This window comes from Oreochromis niloticus, linkage group LG4, assembly GCF_001858045.2.
Source record: "Oreochromis niloticus isolate F11D_XX linkage group LG4, O_niloticus_UMD_NMBU, whole genome shotgun sequence".
Classification (NCBI taxonomy): domain Eukaryota; kingdom Metazoa; phylum Chordata; class Actinopteri; order Cichliformes; family Cichlidae; genus Oreochromis; species Oreochromis niloticus.
This window is the reverse complement of record NC_031969.2, coordinates 8,691,533-8,718,325: the sequence shown is the minus strand read 5'-3', so window position 1 is coordinate 8,718,325 and position 26,793 is coordinate 8,691,533. Positions and strand designations below refer to the sequence as shown.

General features: G+C 40.7%; 1 protein-coding gene across 1 annotated transcript in view; it reads right to left on the bottom strand.

Moving 5' to 3' along the window:
• usp43b (ubiquitin specific peptidase 43b) overlaps positions 1-9,002 on the bottom strand; it is an 89,261-nt gene extending 80,259 nt beyond the window's left edge. The window contains exons 1-2 of the mRNA XM_005468472.4: positions 8,025-9,002; positions 1,757-1,903 (exon numbers count right to left, since the gene is read on the bottom strand). Coding sequence (XP_005468529.1) covers positions 1,757-1,903; positions 8,025-8,654 — 777 coding nt within the window. The 5' untranslated portion in view covers positions 8,655-9,002. The remainder of the gene's footprint in view (positions 1-1,756; positions 1,904-8,024) is intronic.
• Positions 9,003-26,793: the final 17,791 nt, after the last annotated feature.

The window sequence follows — 26,793 nt, the reverse complement described above, 5'->3', positions numbered from 1 at the left end:
CATATGTGGACACCAGGTCCTAGGAGGTTAAACTCAAACAAGAAAACCATTCAAAAACAACACTCAAAATTTAACCTGATGATCCAAAATAAGTGAAAGTTGACTAGAGGTAGAGACAGCTACTCGTTAGCAAATGTAGTACTAATGGTGAAATTTGTCCAGATGACGTGTTCATACCAAAAAAAAAGCAAAGACCAAAAGTCTTCAAAATCTTTTTACAGAGAATACATTTGGACTATAATCTCTAACATTTGCATTTGTAACTAACTTAAACCATTTTTTTTTCCAGAAAAACTTTGATTATGATTACATATTTTGGGCTGTTTCAGTGGCAGTGTGGGTCATCTATGAATCGGAAATTAGTAGATGACCAATTTCAAATCTACAGTCAAAGTATCTTTGACGTGTGAGTGTTCAAAGATAAAAAAGCACTTAAGCCCAGATAAAAGTGCTATTTGAATGTGTCTCTGTGTGACTGGGTGAATGAGACTTGCAATACAAAGTGCTTTGAGTGCTCAAATTGAGTAGAAAGAAACTATATAACTACCATTCATTTATGTATTATAACTCAATTATACGAAACTCATAGAAAAAGGTATATTTCATATCTAAAGCTAATTAACATATAACCTTGGGAGTGTCAGGGTTCTTTATCCCTATCTCACAATCACATGATGATAAAACAACACACTAAATTATTGCCTTGGGAAACGTGGGGCAGTGAGTTGAGTGGATTTATTTGCAATGACTCACCAACAGCACTTCTCATAAATTGGTTATCAGCCCAATAACACTTCAAATAAAGAGGTATATCTATTTCAGAAGTAAAAACATATTTTTAATAATGCATGAAAATTCTGCTTTAATGTCTCACGGCAGAGCAGTTCAAAGTTCTCTTCAAGGGGTATCTGGATGCATCGTGCCTGCAGGCGTGCCTTCAGGAGAAGACATGCTGAGAACAAATCAAACACCAAATTGCCATACTTGTATTCCCTTTGTCCACAGGCAATGCATTAGACGCAGGGCAATATTGCAAAGTGCAGACTGCCACATTACATCTGGTGATATGAAAAGCTGCTTTGCAAGACAAATTTTGAAGCTAACCTCTGAAGATGTGACTATGGCGATGTTATCTGTGGAATTATCAAAGCCAATCAGGACGTTATCAGTGAGGCTAGACTCACTGGCTTGATAATAAACAACACAAACTTGGAGATATGAGCCACTGGGGGGAAGAGAAGCGCATGAGATCTGAATGATGGATGCTAGCTCTCTCATTAGCTACACTGCTGCAGGCCATGAATACTATAGATGCATAAACAAAGACCAAATGTACAGTGGAGCGTTTAGGCAACTTACACTACATACACACCGATTCATAACGCTAATTATATAACTGTGCGTTAAGTTTGATTAACACTGACAAAATCATGACTCCTTAAATATTATTTAAGCTCACGAAATAATAATGCTCGTATCATATATCAAACCAAAGGAGGAGGAACAGATTATTCATTAAATCACATGTTTAGTCATGTATTACTTCTGCATTAGTTAAGCAAGTAGATCATTTATATTAAATTATTACTGATGTGTCTGTAGAGCTGAGAATGTGATCCAGATGTGACGTATTTCACATGGCTCATTATACTCTTTTATGACTTTATGAAGATCATTTCCAAGAGTACATATGTATTAGAGTATCTATGTAAATTTTGGAAATTAACTGCATACATGCTAACTGCTTGAGTCCTACCTTTCCAGGAGCTTTGGTCTTGTTGTTGTTATTGTGGGAGGCCAGAATGACGTCTTCGTGGACGCGATCCAGAAGCCATAAGAGAAATTCCAGGGCATCGTGCTGGGAATTACCACGAAACTGTGATCCATACTTGGACACTGTAGCCTGGAGAAAAGAAAGCAGACACAATTTAAGTCCCTTATTTTATTTATTTTTTTCTACGGATGGATCGACTTCAGCGAGAAACCTTCATTAAAATAATATCTATTCCATTCACATACTCCCCCATTCTGTTTTGGTTGTTATTTGAGTTTTATAATTTGACAGCCTGTTAGATTTAAAGCAGTGTCAGGAGAACCCAAAAAAGTGCCTTGTTAAGATATCCTTTCTACACAAGTTACTCCCACAATATGCGAATCTCTTGGACTGCTTGTTTACTGGTTTTAACAGCCCCAGTGTGTTCGCTGGTATAGCTGAGCCTCCTGAATGGGCAGATGTACCCTGGGCTTCTCCACAGAACGCTGATCAGAGGAATCCCAGAATTGCAAATTTGCACTAACACACTTCACGCTTCCCTCGTCTCTGCCCAGCCCACGCTTTGACTTAAGAATGTGCAAAATCTGCCTTTTGTGTAATACTTTTTAAAAAAACATGCTTTCTAGTAAAAGTTCAGCCAATCTGCATGTATCATCTACCCACCCTGTTGTCTAATTTAACTAAAATTTCAAGATTTTCATATCAAACAAGAGGTGCGAATAACATTTAGCTTAAAAGCAGGTTGAAGACTGCATCGACTCAAGTACAGTTTAATGTCACTTCACGTGTGAATTGCACACAACTCAATTAGGGGAAGAATTTGCTTCGTGAACTGCAGCTGGCAGCCCGGAGAAGCAGAGGCTGTGATGAGAGATTATTGCAGAGGGAACAAAAGACTGACACTAATATGTGATATGCCTCTTAAAGCTATTACACCCCAACGTGATGTAGGGTGTCTGCCTAAGCTGGAGGATTGGGAGTCGAGAGCTACCATTTCAGTTCTTTAATAAACGGGTAGATATACTGAATTTAAAAAAACAAAACAAAAAACAGCTAAACCAGCACTGAAGTGTCCTTGTGCAAAAGCAAATAAATGAATTTTGCTTCAGCTCGCAATATAAAAGGTGCAGTTGTGCTGGGCAGCTGTCCAGCCTGACTGTGTGCAGCTGTTTGATAGGAGGATAGAGGGAAAGATGTGGAGCTGGGACTGCTTCTTCAAAGTAATTACTGAAATGTGGACAGGAGCAAAAAGTGAACATAAAAATTCATAAACATAAAAAATGCTGGCATAGACTCGGCTGAGCAATAAGGTTCTCTAATCTTGTCTTCTGATCTTGTCATGAAAGTGAAGTTTCCCTTGCCTCGTGCATCTCGAGGAAGCCAAAAAGTGACGAGTTTTGTCATTGCAATAGCTACAAGATACGACAGTCAGAAGAGACATCACAGTTAATGAATACAGAGCTGCTATTTTTAGCTGAAACAACTGGAAATCCACGCCTCTGTTGACCAACATTTCCATTATGTTAACCCTTTGAGGACACTGACACTTTCAACAGTTTTTGGTTCACCTGACCTCCTTCTGTGAAAATGCTCAGATAACATTAGCTTTATAGATTATATATAATCTAAAAATATATAATATCAATCCATCCACTGTTATTCCATTTGCTATCCCACATCCGAGTCTGGATCACAGGACCAGCAGTCTGAAGTAGAGTAGCCAAGACCCATCTCAGGCCACCTCCTCAGCCTCTTCTGGGGGGACACCGAGGCGTTCTCAAGGTCAGCAGAGACATTAAATATCTCCTCATTTAGGAGGCGTCCTCGTCAGCTGACACAACAGTGTCAACTCGCTTTAAAGCCTATGCTGTCAGAACGTTATTGAGAGTTTTTAGCTTTTAAAATTAATCTCCCAAATCATGAGCCAAGTGTTTTGTGAGGTCATAAAACAGTAAAACTGAAGCATCTGAACAGACTCTTTTTCAGAATCAGAATACTTTAATAATCTAAGGAAAATATATATGAAATTATGTATGTTTTTGGAAATATTGCAGGCCTCACTCACTATGTGTTCATACACAACACTGAAATTATTACTTGTTATTAATCTCTGGCTCTCTTCTACACTATGTCGCTTGTCTTGTCTTCCTCATCTCACCCCCAACCGGTCACGACAGATGGCTGCCGCCCCCTGAGCCTGGTTCTTTCGGACATTCCTTCCTGGAAAAAAAGGGAGTTTTTCCTTCCCACTGTCACCAAGTGCTTGCTCACAGGGGGATTTCTCTGTGTGGTTGTAGGGTGTCTACCCTACAATACAAGAAGCCTTGAGGCGACTGCTGTTGTGAATTGATGCTATGTAAATAAAGCTGAATTGAATTGAATTGAATTGAATTGAATTGAATTGAATTGAATTGAATTGAATTGAACTGAACTGAATTGAAGACCTGGTGGAAGCTACTGTGTAAGTGATATCACCGTGTTCATGTTGCCACTGGAGCATCACACTAATTCCCTTCCAGGACTGTCATTAAGTACATTATAATTTTTGGACTTAGTGGTCTTATTCTACAGTAGCCTAAAAAAATGTGATTTGTTGGTCCTGAAGTAGCATTTATGATGCTGCTGCACCATCTATCAACATAATATGAGATTGTGCAGAAGCTACATATTTTATTATGGTAGGACTTCTAATCAGAGCTATTTGCAGAGTCAGACCATGAACACTGGGTAATGGGTAATGGGTAAAGTGACACTGGCAGTGATGGCTTATTTTTACCAGTATAGATGGTGTACCTCTTACTATGAAAAGTCTTAGGCATGTACCAGTGTTTAAAATAAACCCTCTGCAGTCTCAAACACGTGTCTTGTAAGATCTAAACACACTTTACATTCTGTCCAACAGCCCAGCCTAGGATCGCAGTATCATACCTTACATTACAGATATTTCTGAATGAGACCAATCAGGGGAAAGTCAGTCTAGTACAGCAATCGTTTACAGCTGGGGAACAAGCCTGAGGCATTCAGGCTCGTTTTGAAGAAATGCTTTGACATTAACTGTGAACCATGACCTGCGCTAACCTAAAGCTTTTGTGCAGCTAGTCATTACGGCAAAGTAATAACAGTAATTACCATCAGCCCTCTGAAGGTGGCAATTGTGTCAGTGATATAATTAAGGCTGTGGAAAAGGCCATGTTTTTGTTTTTTGTTGTTTTGGTGTCTCTGATATAATGACAACTAGCCACTGTATTTAGACAATGTTAAATATTTATGCAGTTCATCCATCATCAGTTAACTATTTACTTTTTTTTTTGGTTCAGCTTTATATTTCATCCATTTACACTTAGCTATTTAAACATTCAACCAATGATTTCAGGCGCTGGTTTAAATTATTATTGTTCCTTTTTAACCATTGGTGATATAACTCTAGGTGCTTATCGCCTTTTGCTTACTTCCTTTATAGTTTTTTGCCCTCCAAATATTTATGAAGCAATAATTTTCAATAATATGCAACAGAAATATATAAAATCAAAGGTGTATTTATTCATATAATTAATCATTAACCAATTAAAAATATGCTTGGTATAAACTATATATATATACATATATATATATATAGATATAGATAGATTGATAGAGAGAGAGAGAGAGAGAAACATTTTGTACTTATGTAACAAAATTACATGGAAAACTTAAAAGTAATCAAATGACTTATTAAAATATTTTTTGTGTATTTTTGATTCAGTTAAAATAACAACAACCTCACAACACTATGACCATTATCACTATCACTGCAGTCTAATGTAGATCTCTTTGTGAGTCATGTTCTGCACCCTGCAGCATAGATAATTGTGCAAACCTCAACATGGAGCTGGTAATTACTCACACATACCTGTGACAAAGAGCCACTTTCACCACAGCATATGCTTCCCAAACCAGCCTATCAATACACGCCGCGAGGAGGATTCCCGTCCAGCGCCTGCTCACCCTAACTCCCAAACTCCCTTCTTTCTCAGGCCTCTCATGTTATGGAAACCAGTAAACTGGCTGTTGAGTAATTGTTTGAGTTTCAGGCTCCGTTCCTATCTAGGCCCCTCTGTGCAAACACACCACCCCGTTGGGGGGGCGACGATGAACAGATCAAAACAACACATCTGCTCACAGGTTGAAGAAACTCGGCACCTCAGCCGCAATGTGAGAGACACGTCAGTGAGAGCCGAAGCTCTGGACACACTGGCAGTGCTGGCGTTATCACAAAGCAACCCAGAGGTACTTAATCTTTTTTTTTTTTTTTTTTGCAATTGCTTATAAAAGCTGCCTCCTGCCTTCTACACCTGTATTGTCCTATAAGCCAGGTGGTACTGGAATGTAGCACAGAGCTTGTTTTTCCTCCACAGCAGGACTGGAACAGACCTCTGCTGAGTCATTAACCGTAAAGATCTGCTGATCAAACCAGGATGATTCGACGTTTACAGCACGAACAGCATCATTACTTAAAATATAAAGTGCAGCACTGTAAATTCTACCTAGGGTCATTTTCAAAATGAGAACCCTTTCCAAGCCTTTTATCTTTTCTTATAAAAGTCCATTTGATATGAAGATGGGTAGTATGGTTAGTCCTCCTCTGACAAAGGACACAACTTTCAGAGACCAGCAAACAAAGATAATCAACTTTAAAAAAAACCAACTGATTAATAGAGCTATTAAAGCAAAGCTTAGTCCTTTGTGGAGAATTGTTTATTATTGGTTTGTGCTGTCTGGAGTTCCTGCAACTGGGAGCTAATTTAGCCTCTTAGAAACAGGCCTCAGAGCTATCTGATCATTTTATAATGCCTCCCTTCAGGCAGCTGTGGTATTACTCAACAGGCAATTTCAGAAAGCCCAGACAGCACGAACTCTGGACCTCCTATGGTCACAAACCACAGCCAAGAAATCCAGTGTGTGTGTGTGTGTGTGTGTGTGTTTATAGCAGGAAACATTTCATCACATATAAAGAAGAGGGTTTAGTGGTTTTTTTCTTTTAATCTTGGCAAGATGTTTCCGTGCTCTCCTCTTATTGTTTTAGTAATAAAATGTGATATCAGGGTCTCCCGAGATCAGAAGGAAATGAAAGTGTGGGACCGAAAAATTATTGGCAGCATGAATTATGTTTGATGGGAGACTTTTTCGGAGAGCACAGATGGGACAGCAGAAGAGTCAAGACAAAAAAAATAGCCTCCGTGATGATCAACACTCCACTTATACGCTGCAATAATCTGGCTATCTGGCTTTCAGGTAAACCTTCAGCTTCTCTGTAACCACAATGAAGTGTGACAAAAAATCATGCACGTGTCTGTGCTGCAGGGGTCAAGATCTTCCAGCAGTCATCCTCACAGAGTAATTAGCATTTCCAAGAATAGATCCACTGTGAGTCTCTTTGTTCGCCGCTCCAATATTATCTACTTCTTGCATTGAGCTAAGGCTCAGAGAAATCCAGAGCAAAGAAGAGCTTCAGGCAGATAAAGTACAGTTGCATTTCCCCTCCTATCTTCAGCGTGGGTAGAGTAGGAAAAGCCTGAGGGTCTCCTGATAGTGCTCACTGTCCCTGATCCTCAAGGAAGAAAGTCTCTTAAGTGTAAAGTCTTTCTGGTGCTAGCTTTGCATCACAACTTTTTCACCTACTATAAATAAATACTGTAATATAGAGGTGACCAAGTCAGGTAAAACTAAACGATTTCCCCCTAACCCCTTCTAACCCAGTGCTCATAAAATGATGCGAGCAGAGTGAACCTTTTTAAAGCTTTAGTTGGTAGTATCCATCAAGTCTTCATGTGCAAACCCAGCAACAGCATGAGAGCCAGGCACCTGCTCACCTTGTGCCCCCAGACTGCTGTAACTCTGAGCACCAGTGTCATTATCACCTGTCAGGGAAACCCTGGAGTGTCAGGGCAAAGCACTGCACCCTTGTTGTTGACCGTGGCAGAGGAATCAGTGCTGTGCTATTATATAAAATGATAATCATCTGAACAGGACACTGAGAATAATCATAGTGGTGTTAAAGGCATACTGTCTGAATAACATGTGATTATGTGTGTCTAAACAGAACACCCGTACTTACCAAGGAGCTAATAATGCAGTAACTAACTGGTGCTACAGTGTACTTTTTAATACTGTTTCCAGTACCTGTCATTTTGTGCCTATGTGTGCCTTTCACGTTAGAGAACTCACAAGCACCTGCAGACTAAATTCGGGGTACACGGGAGGTGGGGGGTACCTTGAAATCCACAGACAGCTGAGGGGTGTACTCCAGAGTCCACAGGGCTCTGATAAGTGACGCCAGGTGCTCCGTGACTTCTCCCCTGACCAGCCTCGTCTCGTCGCTTTTCACTACCCCGTTCATTCTGGTTTGGCTCATGTCCATCTTGTATCTCTCCAGTCCCAGGTACTCGGCGAGCAGGTCGGTGTTGCTCAAACACTGGACCACGGCGTTCATGAAACAGGTGTTGCCGTGGTTTTTCAGCCCCAGCACACCTGGGATTTTGTCTCCGTATTGGTAAAGTAGTTTCTCTCTGCCGGTGCACAGAGAAGACGACGTGCTCGAAGTGTTTTTCACCACCCGATCCCGAACTACTTGTACATCCTCTCTGATTATTCCTGAGCTGGCGCTGAGGGTGCAAGGTGCGCCATTCCGAAACCCTCCATCATCATCCTCCGCGTCCTGCGCGTCAGCGTCTCCAAAGTGGGTGAAAGTGCCCAAAGTTTTGATAATTCTGTTCATAAAACTCCCCACAGACTTTAACGATTTCTTGCGGAAAAGCTTCCCAGATTTCGGCTTCTTCTCTTTGCGCTTCTCCTCCTTCGATGTCAGCATTTCCTCCTTGTTGGCTCTGCTTTGTTTCTCCATGACAGTACCTCTACTCCCGTGCCGAGCTATTCTGAGACTGATAATTGTAGGAATTCCGATGCCGGTCTGTCACTCCTCTGCCAGCGTCCCTTGTCCGGATAGCAGAGGGGAAAGCGCACGGGGGTGCCACCATCGCGGAGGAGCCAAGAAACACAACAGCACACTGTTATTCCACCGCGCTCTGACTGAAAACCTCCCTCGTCCATCCCAACACTTACTGAAGACGTTCATTATCACCCCGACACCGCTGTCACAAGCAGCATCTCGTCATGGCTGGGACAATGCGAGCCGCTGCGCCGTCCAGTTGCAGCACTGCGCGCTCCCCTCCCACTGCACCCAACTTCGCCTTCATAAGAAGGCTTATGATTGTGTAGCTGCCCCCTCCCACTTTCCCCACACATGGATGACCTAAGAGAGCCCTGTATACAGCTTGATTTGTGGCCATTTAAAATTCTATATACAAATAAAATATTATGAACGTGATGCACTTCTAAAGTCAAAACAAATTGAAAAAGAAAATCACCCCAATGACGTTATAAGATTAATACAGTTGCACTGGAGTTGCTGGAGTTGGACCTACTACCTTATGAAGTATTTTTTTATATATATATGTGTTGGCCAAAAGCATTTAGATCCAAATATAAGTCTCCAAGAAGCCCAAACTTTTAATGTCAGAGTGAAACCCCAGCACAATCTTGAGTAGTGCTGTGTGATACTGCAAATTTTGGTATCAATCTGATACCAAGTAAATTCAGTGCCAGTATTGCCAACACCGATACTTTTAATCTATAAAAGCAGCTCAATCAGGGGAGAGCAGTGTGTCATGATTTCCGAGATGAATCATTATCAATTTTGCAAATTATGAACACATTTTAATGACCACTCAATCACCGTGTGGTTGAGTGGTCCACAATAGCTAATACAACAAAACGCAGCTCTCAGCTTTTCATGGATCCTGAAACATTTTTTTTGGAAAAACAGACCTGGAATGTAAATGTGTCCGTCTCTAAGGCACTTCCAGTCAGTTTCTGTTCTTTAAATGTGCTACAGGCTATAAATAACATATAACATGATGTGACAGTCAACACAAAAAGGTTCAGACATTTTTCATAGTCCACAGTGGTTTGAGGTACGTTTTTTCATTTCCAAAGAAAAAACAATTTGGTGTTCAGTATATATAAACAAAGTATGGATCCTGTCACACTAGTATTGATCCAATATCAATACCAACATTGATATCGATACTATCAATTCTTGAATGAACTCACCCACTTCTACTCTTAAGACAGAGTGGGAGGTGCTCTAAAGAGTACACAGCAGAGCATTTGGAGTAATGTGGCCTGGACAGACAAGTCAAAGGTAAAAGACAGACATGTTTGGTACAAAATGAAGACAGCTTTTCAGTGGAACAACCTCATACCAGCTGTGAAACATGAGGGTGGAAATTTTATGGTCTGGGGTTATCTTGAGCGCTGGGAAGCTTGTAGTCAAGTGAGTTATGCATCCTGTCTCAGGATGCTTGAAGATAATGAGGGACCATCTGCCTGAAAGTATAAGTTGAACCATGAGTGGATCTTTGCAACAAGGAATGGCTCAAAAGGGAGGGTCATGGAGTAGCCTATTTGAATCCTGTTGAAATTAGGGGGGATTCGAAATAGTCAGCATGTGTATTAAAAATAAAGATGTGGATGAATTTGGCATGAAAGAGTTGGTCACATTTTTTTTAGGAAGACACTGTCGAAGAATGTTGAACAGTTATGAAAGAAAGGATTTCTAGTTTAGCATCACTAGTTTCTCTTGCTATGACCCGCCCACCCCGCACAGAATAATTTTTTTATACTTGATAATTCGGTTGAATTGAAAAGGCTTTTTTATCCTTGTGCTTATGTTCAAGAACTTTTCCATGTGTTTAACAATTACATAAACATTTTGCATCATATGAGTGTTAATGATAAAATCTTAGTTTATATCTGACAGATAGAGTTTTGAGCTGAACAATTCATTTTAATGCTTTTAATTATGTACCACCGAGTCAAAAAACAGTCACTTCAAGTCACTTTATACTGTAAAGACGGTGGGAAGGAAAAACTCCCTTTAAGCAGGAAGAAACCTCCAACAGGACCAGGCTCAGGAAGGGGCGGCCATCTGCTGTGACTGGTTGGGGGTGAGGGGAGGAAGACAAGACAAATGACAGTGTGGAAGAGAACCAGAGAGTAATAATAACTAATAATTAAATCTGGAGTGGCATATAAACATCATGGAAAGCTGACAGCAGCCCAGACCTATTGCAGCATAGCTAAGTAAGGGTTCAGGATCACCTGATCCATCCGTAACTGTAAGCTTTATCGATAAGGAAAGTTTTAAGTCTAATCTTAAAAGTAGAGAGGGTGTTTGTCTGCTGAATCCAAACTGGGAACTGGCTCTGCTGAAGTGCCTCCCATTCTACTTTTAAATACCCTACTAAAGGGAAATACTGGAATGAAGTAGAAAACCATTTAGACGTCAGCACAAAGTCCGATGCAGCGTGAGGCTGTTTTATGAAGAAATCAATAATGCTATTCTAAAGTCATCACAAGTGTAAGATCTTCCATTTCACATTTCCACATTCCACAGATCCTTTGGCTGAAGATAAATTTGTATCAGTGCAACTTTTATATGGAATCTCCTTTATTATTCCACGTTTTACTGCCAACATACCTCAGCTTCTGTTATACAACGAATCGTTTTTTGCGAAGATGATTACTTACGTGGGTAACGCTGTCAAAGCTCCCTGCAGTCAGCTCTCTCCCCCGAGGCCAATGAGCAGTAAATTAAACTCTTGTTTATTGGCCTTTCACAGAGATATGACTGCTAATGAAACTGCTAGTCTAATGTCCTGAATTCTACCAGTTCTGAATAAAAAAGAAGGGGTGCATATCTTGAATGAACGTGTGTGTGCGTGTGTGTGTGTGTGTGCGCGAGTGACCCCAGTAGCCTCCAGCAGAAATTCATTAGCTAAGCCTTGGAAGCTTTTATCACAGGTTACGGTGTTCTGGATTATTACTATCATTACTGGGCTGTGAAGCATGGGAGAGCTTATCTCGTTTGCTCACCACATAGATATGTTTAATCACACTGGGCTGTCATTTATAATAACACTAAAAACTCCAGATTTATTGCAGCAGCGAGCAAAAGCGTTACGACCAAAGCTCCTCCTGCCTCCTAATGCAACCTGATGAGTGAGACTGAGCCAAGTTTTCTCCAAGAGCCTCCTACTCTTCTTCCCTTCAGAGTGGCGTTGATGATGATATGAAATACCTGCTGTTGTTGTCGGTAGGAAACAACAATCCCACCAGGAGGCTCAATTTGAAGAGAGAGAGAGAGAAAAATCATGAAGTGCTCTAAGCTGAGAGCCTGAAAGAGCTGTCAGCGCATACAGCAGAAGGGCTTGCAGTCTGAATACTACACGCTGAGTCTGAAGGCCTGTACCCAACCAAGCAAAGCCGGAGGCCTACTTTCCAAGCAGCATCTGACTCAAAGAGGAAATCTCTCTCTGTGTCTCATGCATCACTTCCCAAACACACCACCTTTTCACGTGAAGCCACAGAGGCAATGCAAAATATAGTCAAGCAAATCTAACTTCCGTGAAATTAAATCATCTTTAAATTGAAGTCGTGCTTCTGCACAGACTGTTTTTTTTTTATATTTTCTTAGTCACAGCAAATCTGAGACAGACAGATCTGCTCAGGATTTTTTTTTAAGTCCAATGAAGCTACAAGGAAGTCTGCCAAAAGTCTTGGACCAAAATATTTGCTTCATTCACTATCCAACTTTTTAACTTCTGAAATAATGAGCCTTGGGCACCTTTGAGTGGCTACCATCTATCATTATAATGCTGAGCTGTCTGTGGCAAAGCTGTAATCACCTCTGTTTGGCAGTTGCCTCCTTCCTGTTTCAGCCTCCTCTTTCAGTTATTTGATGTTATTTTTAGAGAGATTCTCAAACCCCCGTCTGCCCTGGACAGGTCGCCAGTCTGTCGCAGAGCTAACATAGACAGACAAACATTCACACCTACGAGAAATTTAGGATCAACAGACACGGGGAGAACATACAAAAGCCACACAAACACCCCGCCTCATGGTGGATTCAAACCCAGGACATTCTTGCTGCTGGTGTCTGTTCAGGGTGAGTGGCTCTAGCAGATCCCAGGAATGGCATCCAAGATTCTTGCCTGGAAGTGCAGTCCTAGGAGGGGCAATGATACCAGGCAGGACCCTCAAGCATCCAGGCCTCTCACAGAGGACCTGAAAAGACTACACACAGGTGAAGAGGGGCGACTTTTCTTTATATCTAGATGATTCTGAGTCATATCAGCCCCCAGCAGCCTAGCCTTATTGCAGGCTGCTGAGGACTTCCCAAGATGTATTTCTTCTTCACTCATCTTTTCTCACTCACTATGTATTCACATAGTGGGAAATCACCCAGTTTCCTTCAGGGTCAACCTTCAGGAACAATAAAGTTTTATTGAATTGAATTGATTTATATACCACTTTGCATTTGCATCAGTTAGCATTAATCTCTGGCTCTCTTCTACTCTTTTGTTTTGTCTTCATCTCCATCGCCCCCAACCAGGTGTCGCAGATGGCCCCTCCCTGAGCCTGGTTCTGCTGGAGGTTTCTTCCAGTTAAAATGGAGTTTTTCCTTCCCACTGTCACCAAGTGCTTGCTCATAGGGGGTCATCCAATCATTGGGGTTTTCTTTGGTTTTCTTTGGATTATTGTAGGGTCTCTACTTTAAAATAGCCTCGAGGTGACTATTGTTGCGATTTGGTGCTTTATAAATAGCATTGCATTAAAATTGAATTGAATTAAAAATGCTATAAAGCAGATAGATATGTTCCTGCATGCACGGCCCATGCTTTATTGTCTTTGATGTGAGGAGGCTCTCACATAAAGCCGCAAGCCTTTAAAACATTAATGTAGTACCAACTCAAAGTTCTGATTATAAGGATAAAATACACAGCAGAGTGTTTTTCTTTCAGAGTGCTGCAGCATATATAATCAGTTCTGCAGCGTCTTGGCCCAGTAGTTAACTAATGTTATGCCTCTAAACGAAGCGCCAGTTTTCCTCCGTGACACTTTTCACTGCAAAGAAGAAAATGTCATCCCTAAAGATGAAGTAGGCAGCAGAGCCCATCTGGTTGCCTGAGTCACATATGCTGTATGCTGTGGGAACAAACACTGCCTTAACTGATAGAACAATGCCCTATCAATGTCATGCTGCCCTGTTAGGGCTGCCCTGACACCATAAAATACAACCAGAGCCACGAGCACACCAGTTTGTAGTTTCTGAGCATTTCTGAACTTCATCAAACGTAATGGAGCATGGTGAAAGTTTTGTTTCCTTTGACTTATGGTGTGGAAGCCCCTCTGTGGTTCTTTCAGTAATAATGGGAGGTACAGTGGGGCAGTGCCGATCACCATTATTTGTGACCAGCTGACAGACACGGAGAGGAAACAGCACACCCTGAGGAAAAAAGTATTTTTACAGGATGCTTTGCAAAAGTTTCTAAAAAGTTTAATAAGGTAATGGCAAATATTAGGAACTAAAATCATTTCAATAATTTCTTTACATGAATGTGTTTCAGCAAAAAGAAAGCAGAAGGGGTTGAGTGGGCGAGTTCTGGCTTCAACCGGGTCCCAGATTATGCAGGCCCCATCTGAGCTGGCAATAACACATTCCTTGTCAATGCCTTTAATCTTAATGCATTTGGCAGAGGCCTTATGCTTTCTCATGGACTCCAGGAGCCTGTGAGTCCTGGGCAGGATCTCCCACACACGCACCTGGATGGAGAATAGACAGCCATCAGCTTAACAGCACACATGAGGCAACTAACACAGCACTCCCTCCAGAGACTGGTGCCCAGGCTACTGAGCTATTTCTATTCATGCCCTATTTCATCCACCACCAGTCCTATTTTCACTGTATCAGGACTGTTATCAGTAACAGCAAGAATTCAGCAAAGAACCAAACTGGCTCACATTTAGCACTGTGGCAGAAATGCCTTTTATTCCTTTCGCTCAGCACTGTGCTCAGATCATGAATATTAAAGCTGTATTTTTATTAAAGTCCCCTGGTGTGTTTTTATCTTTCCTCCCGATCCTCATTATTCTCTTGCTAGTTCAGGTGGTGGCATCAGCTGTCAATCCCAAGCTGTTTGCTGTGAGAACAGACACCATCCTCTGTCCTCTCCAAAAGTAAACACTTTTCTCACCATTCCTGTTGAGAATAAGAAAAATATTTATATATATATTTTTATATATGTGTATGGATAGATGGAGAACGTTTGTTTTGTTTTGAAGCTGTTATAATTGTTGACATCTAGAAGAAAGAGGGGCATATATGACGGGAAGTATCTGCAAACTGAATAGATAAGCGAGAGATGAACAGCAAAAAACACTTAGATTTGGTTAAATGAAATCTGCTGGTTAATGATGCTTCTATCTGTCAGGAACTGTAGAACAGCAGGCAACCGTATGCTTTGCTGCAGTAAAGGGTTTATAATTGCCTGTAGTGCCCCAGAAGAAACCACAAAAGCAAAACAAACATAATTTTTGTAATTTCTATCATCTCTTTTAATAATTCAGAAATTCAATTTCTTCAGAAATAATAAACAAAACAAAACAAAAAGACAGCCTTCCAGTCCAGCTATCCAGAGGACTCACACAGGGCTTGTGCTGTAGCGCCCTCTACTGATGGTTTTTGAATTTGTCTTGCAACAATTTCCATTTCAAAGCAGAGAGCAAAACAGACACATAATAACAAATGAATATTTAACAGATGATGCTGTTACTGATGACGGTGACAACAGGCCAGCGCTCACAGCAGTAGGACTGCCACAGTGCATGAGCATCTGTTACAAAGGGCTGCCCATATCGTTTGCACGGTGAGCTCTGAAGTCTGTGAGGGCGAAAGAGGCCATTTGTGCTGAGTCAGCATATCTACACACAGCCACCTGGTACTCTGATGGTGCACCTGCAGCCACAAAAATGCAATCTGCTACATTCTACGTAAGCCGTGTCGTACCACTGATATCACCAGAAAGGTGATGTCATGTTTGACCTCACGAGAGCAGCAGGGGATCCGCTCCACAACAAGAGGCACTCAGAACAGGAAGAAGAAGAGAAGAAGAAGAAAAAGCAAGAGTGCAAACTCGCATTTAGCTCACTCATCATATATAGAATCCCCATACACCAGTATCATTTCCTAAATGTTACCAGTGCAAACAAAGGCAGCAGAATTTTGAGCAAAGTTTAAAAAGATAAAAGACATTTTTATAAAAGCTTGACCTTATTTGACCTTTGCCCTAACTGTTTCTTTTTCATTCGCCTTTTTTACTCACTGCATGTATACACCATTCTGCATTTAATCAGTAGTTATTAATTAATCTGTTGCTCTCTTCCACTGTGAGTTTTCTGTCCTGTCTCCTTCCCCTCGACCCCAACCGGTCACAGGACCAAGGTGTACCAATGGATCCGCCCTTCATGAAGATTATAACATTCAGTTATGTCCAAACAGATATTAATTTAAATGTCTGGGCAAACTACTGTAGTCATTAAGCTTCAACTGTGCAACTGCAGAAGTCTGATCATTTACTGTGTCAGTTTTAGGTAAATAGAACAAATCAACTTAGTTGCATCACAGTCTGCACAGTTTTCAGTTTGCTTATGTATTCAGTATTACAGTCATGGGATCTTGTTTTACCTTTTCAATGCTGTAAATCACCTTGACGAGACTAATTTCCTGATAAATAAGTAAACATGCTGCTGCTTACTGGCAGTAAATTTCAATGTGTCTTAGTAAGACATGAAAGCATGAATCATTGGCTAACCTTGCTAACTTTATGTCAAGCCCTCGATAATCTAGTGCTAGTGAATAAAAGTAATATTATACACCTGCACAAAAATGATCAGTATGAAGCACCAGCCTGGGCCTCTGTGGAGACACATTACGGTACAAACACTGATGAAAAGTGTTTGATGTGTGCATTCTTCTTGTCCAGGACTCATTCATATACTGAATGAGTCCTGAACTGACACTCAACAACAAAACTTTGAGAATCCACTGATACAATGTTACAGGGAACCTGTGAACAAAATACTTGGAAGCCACATGGAATTTTCTATCATTCATTGAAACGCTTCTTATAGTCATGAATGAAAATTTCTAGTTCAGCAACAATAGTGTCAAAAAGACCGTCAGACAGTCAGAGTTTCATATGTAAAAAATCTATGGACCTGTTCATGTCAATGTTTGAGCTTGACATTTGAGGAAAGATAGAACAAGGTCTATGTAACACTAGCCACACATGGTTAGCAGTTTGGTAATGTAGTAAACCCAAAGGCTAATGCTAGCTATGCTATCTATGCCCTTGTCTTTAAAAGAGGGTGACATAAAATATATTACCATTCTGTTACAACAGCCTGCATACCCCTGCATCCTGTGCCATTGTCTCTTCTTCTGCTTCTTCTGCTTTGGTGGCTGCAGACACTGGTAAAGAGAAAGGACAGGAGAAACTGGAGATCCATGAATTCACAAAAGATGACAAAATGACATAGTGAAACCATTTTATCACAAGAAAGTGATATTTTAAAAGAGAAAAATTCAAAATAAATAATTCTGAGGAAGACATTTCAGCTTTCACTCGTTTATTCAATTCTCAGAGAGGAGCTGTAGCTGTCCTAGCGTAGTAAATTGATGTAGTCATATAGTCATCATTCATTCTCTGATGATACAGATACACTATATCAAGACTTACATTACCAAACTAATCTATACAACTTTATTTGACAGGAAGCTTCTGCAGTGGTGATTTGATGTGACGAGTTTGCACAATCCCACAGCAATAACGATAACAAAAACATTATTTATGTTATTATGACTAATTTTACACTCAAAAGCACCATTGATGCATACCTCAAACTCATTTTCATTAAATGCAGAAGAAGAAAAAGTTACAAGTCGCTGCTAATAAATAATAATGTCAAAATGGATGAATACATTAAGATAGATTAAATTACCAGCATGAGATAACAATGAAGAAGGATATTCATGCCATGCTGTAGCACAATACTCCAGATCTGGAAATGCAGCAAATAAAACAGGTAAGGTGGTTATTGTGAAGTTTGTTTGTGACGCAACATCTGAATAAACTAGTTTTAGAAATATGCACACGTGGTATTAAAAAACGTACTCATAATGTAAAGTAGTAGATATGTTTGTATCTCTAGTGCAACACTTTACTATATTTACAATGTATTGTTTTTTCACACTTTCAAAGTAAGTCAAGTATATGAACACAATTTAAGAGATGTATTTTGCGGGGGTTTTTTGTATAATCAAATGGGATTTCCCTCCAGCTGCAACTATCAAGACGAGCGGTGAGCCCTTGAAAATGACCGTGGCCCGTTCCATTAGGAATGGCAGTAAAACTCATTTTATATCATGCCATAAAAGGCAGATGATATCTTTTCAGTGCATTTTTAAGAGCAAACAGGGTTTTATTTGTTTCTTTTTTTTGCATAATGTGTCGTGAATCACTGCCCCCAGACACTTCAACAAAAGCGAGGTTCGCGGGAGAACAGGCGCCGTTTAGAGGCACAGAACTCTTTATTAGGGTCACACTCAGCTGGGCAGACCACCCAGATGTGTGGGTGGAGACGCATTCACGTCTACGTACCCTGAGCTTTGCCGCGATGACAAATGAGGAAAAAAAGTGTCATAATTCTCTCTTAGACATAATGACCCATGACACCTTAATTCAAAGCGGCTTCAGTTGTCCTCTGCGGCTGACCTCCGGGGTGGCATCTGTGCAGGGTGAATTATGGCAAACATGAAAGGCGCATGAATGCCTTTAGAGCTCTCTGTATGTGACATTAATCCCCGAGTGGGTAGTATGACCAAAAAAACAGCCTTCCTTTATGCCAACATCGTTTCAAAAGTGGACTTGTTCCCACTTTTTGAGCCATGTCGCTTCAGTCCTGCAGAGGGCAGTATTCAGCAGCGAATGTGGCCAAGGGGTACTTCTGTTTTTCTGAAGCACGTTGGAGAGTCCATGAGCGAAAACCACAGAGGTGGCCCAGAATAATTATGTCATAGATTTTGGCAGAGCACATCCTTTAATTATGAATGACTTCAGTCAAATGATTGTAATATGTGCTGCTAGTCAGAGTCAGTCCAACGTGGTGGTTTCTCTTCAATTGCAGGGTGTTTTATTGACCACTTTGAGTCCTCTGCATCATTATGGTGCTATTTGAGTGCAAACTTTACAATCACAGTGGAAAGGACTGTTCACTTTCTTTGGTAATCAAGTTTGTTGGATTTTTTTAAAACATTTTTTCTTAGAAATTTTATCAAGCAATATCTGTATGGATGGGCCTTAAGGACACACTGTGTGGTCTTTTCACAATATTGTTCACGCTTCAAGTCTCAAAGCTTTCCCCTCTCTAATGTCATTTAGGAAAAAAATCTTCTTTATGTTTAAAATTCCTACTTTTCTTTGTGCTCTGCAGATGTGTGGCGGCGCTTTCAGCTTTAAATGTGTCTGATTGGTTTAGCTGGTCTAGGCACAAGGCTAATTGGATAAGCTTTTAATCTTCACACCCTTGCTGCTCACACTGCTGGATTCAGGGTGAAGGATAGAGGTGGAATGGCTTGTTGAGTGCAGGGATACATCCATCACAAAAGTCCTCAGCTCATGTTTTTGGACACACTTCTTTTGTAACCAACAGCTTGTGCGTGCATTTGTAGTGTTAATATTTTTGGAAAATTGTCAAATCATTTGATCAGTTCTTTTTTTTTCTTTGGGGAGGATTTTTTTTCTTTTTGTATGCTGGCTTGTTGCCTCTATTGGGCCGAGGCATTTGATGTTTTTGTGGCGGGACATTAAGCAGATACTGTATGTGTTGAAAAGTCAGGTATGCGCTTGGATTACTTCTGTTTACAAAGAATTCCACATGATGTAGTAGCAGCGCGCAGCTATGTTTTTGCAAAACCACAAAATAAACTACTTCTCATATCACCTCACTGGTTTGACTCTGTTCTGAGATAAACATTCGTCGGCTGTCGGTGAAAAAACCCAGATGTTTATGGAGTCAAATCCATGCATGTAAAACACTGCGATCCATAACTGTGATTGAGTGCAGAGCGTGTGCTCAGAGATAGTTTTATTCTTCTTCTCGTGTGCCTACTTTTATTATAAAGATTATATTTATGTTTTTCCGGTTCTTACACTATTTGCAGTATGCATGCAGTTTAGAAACGCTGTGTATAAATAAATATTGAATAAATAGAAAAGGTGGTAGTGTGCCTGCTCCAAAATGCCATGCTAACAGCTTGTACCAGGATATCCTTGAGAGGTATTTCCACCATCAAAGGGTGGTGGTTCCTATCCAGTGTCACCCATACGAAGGAAGTGTCCTTGTGAATGAATATGTGTGTCAGTGCTGAAGGCCAAGTAAATGTCACCAAGTCTAATTGTTGCCCAGACTGTGTTACAGAGATAGAGCGAGTCCTGCTGAGGACTGACACCAAAGCAAGTAATAAAAAGTCGACGTGCATAACCAGAACCAGTGCTGAGGTCGTCTGGTATGCACTTGTTAATATTAGGCTAGCAATATTTTAAGCATTAGGTTTAATGTGTGAGGTGCAGTCTAATAAATGGTGATAAAAATCTGTCTTCAAAAGCTCTGCCACCTCCTCCTAAACTGTGTGTGGAGACGCTAAAGAGGAGTAACAGAGACAGAGTGAGTAAGGAAGTACAGATTCAACCGCCTCAGTTTAGACTGAAGTATCTTAATAAACGTTACGTTTTCTATGCACTTTCATCTTTTTCAGAAGATGACATTGATGAAGCCCAGACAAAGCACCACCCTGAGGAGGAAATCCCTAAAATCCCTCTGCTCTTCTATCGTAAGAATTACATAAAATTTGATCCAGATTCAGGTTGCTTTCAGGGTGAATTGTAACTAATAACTAATAATGACTTTTTCACCCTTAAATTCTACCTCAGCTACCCTACTTTAATATCTATGCTTGCTATTTTCAGTGGATAAGTACTTTTGCTAGAGCCCTACTGATAGAGGAATTTTAAGACAGATACCGGTACCGATATTTGTTGATTTGAAAAAGTGATTTTCTGATATATTGCCTGATATTATTTTCCTTTCAGACATACAAAGCATAAACACATCTCCCTAAAATCTACTATGTGTAGTTATTTAATTGTTTACTCTCTGCTGGGCTCTGTACTGATCTTCCGCTGTGACGCTAATGGGGAAGTTGCATAATGCCCTCTAGTGGAAAAAATGCAACATTGTCTCTTATAGCATGGTTAAAGTGCACTGTGATTACCTGGATGACACACATGATGTGGAATTGTTTGGAAAATGTTTGTTGAATCTTCATCTTTAAATGCAGCAATCCCAGATGAATTCTGTAATAATTTCCAGGAACTGCACAACTGGCCATGCTTGATTTGAGACAACACTATCCTCAAAATTCAAGCATTGTAAGACAGCTTGTGGTAAGCAAATGGAGACAGTGCAAAATGAATAGCATAACCTTCAACCTCAGATATATTTTGTGATGAGTGTTATTTGACTGGTGATAATGGTGACTGGCATAAACACAACACTTGAGTATTGTCCAAGAGAGCCATTTTGACCATGTTAGTATGCTAATGTTAGCTAAATGCTTAAAGCAGTGCTGTAGGTTCCTAGCACTGTTGACATATTTGTGTGAATTAGTTATTTTGGCATCCGGCAGCAGCTGAAAGAAGTTCAAAGTTTTTGGGCCTTAAGCGCTACAGCATGTGTGAATGTGTATATGCCAATAACAGCATGCCTGTGCTTTGTTTGTGTCTTGGAATATGTACTAGCAAATTGCAGACATAAGAATTTATGCGTGGCACCATGTTTCCATTTATGTGTTTACGCTGTGTGTGTGCAGAGGTCTTTGAGGTATTTTGGGAATATAAACTTGCCATAAATGAACGTCATTAGTGGCGATTGTTTGTGGCGCGCACGCAGCTCGGTGCAGCAAGGCACTGCAAAAGAATGCAAGATGTAAGTCCAAGTTAATCAGCTCCTCCGCTGCTTTTCTTGGCATTGGCCAGGCCCACCACAATGCCACAGCCCCAGAGGACGGTGTAATTACACGCTGCTATCGCGCTAAATAGGGCTCTTGCTCCAGTGCAGAACAGTGATGACATGATTAGTGTTTTCCTGCTCATCTAGGCCCTGTGAATGGCGATGATGACAGCTGTATGTGGCTGGGGAAACAGCGTTAGATTGTTCTGCAGTGCCCAACAACACCTACCACAGTGAAAGCTTCTTGTGTGAGCCTCACAAGTTAGTGTTAGAAGAAGGACGGCAATCTGTCTGCATTACCTCATTGTTACGCCGAGTTTGTGATCTGCGGTATCAAAGGACAGCTGATTTTTAGGCGACGAATGAAGATAAAGTGTGTTGCATTGTGGAATGACAAGTTAGAGCTTCACTCCAATACTGGATCCGCTTTTTGCAACGCACATAGGATCGTGCGCGTGTTCAAAACACCAGAATAAGGTTTAAATGAAATGATAAACATCCGAGTACAAATTCCTGCAGAAACTCTATAAATCAAGGCAAATAGTTTACCCTTGATTTTAAAGCATTTTCAAAAAGTCAACTCTTATAGTCTTACTTTGCCTTATATTTTATATGCTCTGTCCTCCTAAAAGGAGCTTTTATGGAAAGTTTTACGAGGCTTTGCATTAAAAGAAGACCTCTGCGCCTCTCGTGCCTGACACCTGTAGAAATATTAAAGGGAACTTTGCACTCCATTAAACGTGAGGCCCGGTGAGGAAGTGGCGGGTTCTATCATCAGAGCAAACCCTTGACGCGCAGGAAGGCCTTCACCCAGAAAGACTCGAGCTGGGATCTGCCACAGTGTGAGTTACTGGCGCTCTCCTCTGTCCTGCAGGTGCTGGTTTTTATAGTGAGGAGCTTGTGGGAGTTGGCGGAGGTCGCTAGAGAAGGTTCCTTTAGGGAGTAAGTGACGCTCGATCTAAACGGCATGTACAGAGAAGTCAGGAGGAAATGGTTTTAGTCTGAGCGATGAATGAGGCCGTTAACGGTATGCTTTAATAATGTTTCCATTAACGACTTCTCATTAAACACCTTCTGTTTTCCCCTGTTAGCAGTCCATAAGCTCCCTGCCGACACCATTTCAGCATTTTATTAAAATATAAGAGCTGGGTGTCTTTTATAATATATCACATAACTCATCCAATTTTCCACCTCACACTTTCCTGGTGAGTGGATGAAATGTCTTTAAAGTGGTTTAGCAGTATCAGTTCAGCGCAGAGGTATTCCATCCCAGGCGAGGTTTGTTCTTGTTATTTTTAAACTCCAGAGGTTACATCGATCCATAAATCACCTGACCCACAGTGTCGAAACGTTCAGCTCAGCCTGCCTGTCCGACGGTGGATTTATGATTCGCGGGTGTAGCAGCGAGCGCCAGCGCAGTCTCCTCTGGGCTCGCTGCCGCTCTCTTGTGCACTTGTGTACATATTTAGAAAAAGTGTGGGGTGGCTGAGTGTTGCTCGGTTGTGGGTCAGAGCGCCTGATCCTTTCTGTTAGGATGCTGCCTCACCTCTCCGGCTGCTTAATAAGATAACAGCACTAAAAGCGTAACACACATCCATGCGAGAGCCTTTTATAGGTGGGAAGAATCAACACTAAAAGATTTAGGTTCAGGACAACTAGACGCACACAGATACAGTGCAGAGCTGAAACCTGAGGGAGAGCTGGGTGGTGACTGTAGAAAGCCACACTGTAGGGTCTTTTTTTCTCTTCCACATTCATCTTGTGAAACTATGCGATTTCGACAAAGCTTGGCAAAGGGGTAAACAGCAATAAAAGGGGATTGGAGTGTACAAGTCTCCCTTGCCAAGTGTTGGAAAAAAGATCTTCCCTACATTCAGCCTCTGGCAAAAGATCCTAGGCTGGTGATGTCATCTCCAGGTCCACAATTTCTGTTTGTTTCACCTCCATTATATGTGAAGGTTCAGCAGAGCTGAATCTCATGTGGCTTCTACCCTTAGACACATTTTCCCTTGTTTGGTGTCCAGTTCAGGCTTCAAAGTAAAAGAAAAGGTTATGCCATTTATCCCCCAGGAATTTTTAAATTCAGTTATCCTGACTTGTTTATTAATTCAGCAGGTAAAAGAGAAAAATAGTATTCTTAGAAGAAAAAGGGGGTGATTGATGGGAAGGATGGATGATCTAAAGCCCCACAATATCAAAAGGCTTCTTTTTACTCATGCTTGTAATGTCAGTGGCTGACCAAAAAACTATAGCTACAATAACACTGGTTGGTTTGAATCATCATCACTTTATTACCTTTTTGGAGTTTTGTGAAGTTTAACATCAAGTCCCATCAGGTGAAAGTTTAAATGTGTCCAATACTTTGGTTCAAAACCAAGTATGTGAAAAATTAAAAAAGACCCAGCTCTGCAGCTACAGAGCTAATAACAACACTGTGGGCTCTTCATCGTGTGTTTCTTGTGTACAACATAACACTACCACCAAGGAAAGAAACAGAGAATTAAAAACGGAACATTTCTTCTAGTTTTTAAACATTTATGATATAAAGTAAAGCTAGCGCACAAAATAAACTGCTTGCAAAAATGATGAGACCACCCATAGTTGTTAAAGTCTCCAAGTGTAGGGATTTACAGCTTAGCCTAACAAGTGAAAGCTCCCCAGTTTCATCTCCGGGGGAGACACAAATCCCTCTGGAATTGCATCAGGTAGAGTATTTTGTGTTTAAAACAATCTGCCGAAAACGAATATGCGCAGTTACCTGCTGTGGTGACCCCTTCGTGAGTAAGAGAGCAGCTAGTAGATAAAAGTCATTTATATTCTAAGGACTTAACCTTCTATGACATGATGTTGTCCTCGTGCAACAAACCAAACTTTCAGTGATTGCACTGTCCAGTTTTCATTTATTTGCTTTAAACACTGTCTTATATCTGCACAAAACAGTGTTCAGTAAGATGATAAGTAGCACAGGGTTTGACCTTTGACTTGGGGGTGGAGCAATTCTTTGAGGTGCCAAATCTGCATGTGACAGAGTGCTAGTTCCTGCTAAGAATAGTATCATTTTCATGCATTTTTAAATTTAAATATGCATATTTGAAAAAATACGTGCACGTTCAAGAACATCTGAAGAAGTATTTGTATTTCTTTATAGCCAGATTCTAATTTAACTTATTTACTAAAACAGGTGCCAGTAACTGTGCCAAAATGTCATTTTTTTGTATATACTCATTTAGCAAATTTATGAGAAAACGACTAATTGCTTAAAAAAAATTTTTTTAATTTAACAAACATCAAGGTGATTTTCATGTAAGTGTTTAATGCAACAGATAAATAAATGGACTGCCATTTATATAGTGCTTTTCTACTCTACTTGAGCAAAGTGCTTCTATCTGACATTCACACTCTGACGAACACATTGGGAGCATCTTCGGTTCAGTACCTTGCCCAAGGATACTTTGGGCTACCGACTGGAGCAACCAGGGATCGAACCACCAACCTTCCAATCTGTAATTGATTTATATGAATTTTATGAATTACTTGGGGGTGGTTGTGGCCTAGGATGTGAGCCAAAACCACCCCAAAGTAACAAATTACCAATAACTGTGTGTTTTTGTGTGTCTGTGTCTATACTCGACACACGAGTTATCTTAACTAACTAACTGCTCAATAAAATTCTTTCCTCCCATAAAATGTTCTTGTTATAATTTCCTGAACACACCTGATTCAAATGACCAGCTGGGTATTATGTGCTGCACCGATTGAATTTGAATCAGGTGTTTTGGAGTAAGGAAACACCTAAACTATCAGGTTTAGGTGTTTCCTTACTCACCTACTGATCGGAAGGTTGGTGGTTCGATCCTTGGCTCCTCCAGTCTGCATGTCAAGTATCCTTGGGCAAGATACTAACCCCAAGTTGCTCTCCGATGCATCCATCGGAGTATGAATGTGTGTGAATGTCGTTAGATTGCACTAAGTATAGATAAAGTGCTTGTGAGAATGGGTGTGATTGGGTGAATGTGGCATGTTGTATAGAGCGCTTTGAGTACTCCGAGAGAGTAGAAAAGCGCTATATAAGAATGAGTCCATTTACCATTACCATTTACTAAACACTTAAAACAAGCAGTCCAAAGGACCAGAATCTAGAACCACTCCTTCACTATTATTGCCCTCAGAAAAGTGGCCTGACTGACTGGGGTCTAATTTATTGATTTATATATAAACAAGGAGTCCCAAGCTCCCATAAAGTAGAGTGACATATTTTTTTTCTCTGAAATACTAAAATTCATGCCATAGAAGGTTAAGCCTAGAACGTTGGCAGTTTTTTGGAAGTATTTGGGCTACAAGGTGGACTGATAAGTCATCACCTCAGATTGGTTTTTGAGCTGAAACCACTGAAGGCAGCGCACAGACCCTAGTACTTGCTAATCAGGGCTGTCCAGGAATAGTAAACTAGTAGTTCCTCAACAAAAACTGAAGCAAAAATGGCCTCCAAAAGGCACAGACGTAGTACAAATAGTGAAAAGGTCCAGTTGAGTGATAAAAATGAGATGAGGTGACACCTTGTAGACAGCTGCCTACACCAACCTACCCACCAAATTTTTGCTCTAAAAAGGTTTAAAAGGACAACTTATTGTAATAACAAATCATTAAAAAATTCTTATACAGGCTTCTTTTTTTTCACAGGTTATGTTAACTATTGAGACCAAAACCATTTTTTCCACCAGCCTGTAAACATGTTTATTTCACTTAAGTTGTATATTTTAGAATGAAAGTCTATGGACTGACTTTGCCTTTGGAGCTAGCCCCAAGTGGCCATATGAGGAACTGCAGCTTATTACACTTCGATTGGTGGCTTCATTTTTCATCTGTGATTCATGGTGGGACTCAAAGCTCATACCACAAGAAGAAGAGAGTGAAGTGATGCATTTACTGTGGCATTCTGATGTGTAAATCTTTCACCAGCAAGCTCTGTCATTGTGACATTTCATTCCTGTGCTGGACTCCCACCCATAGTG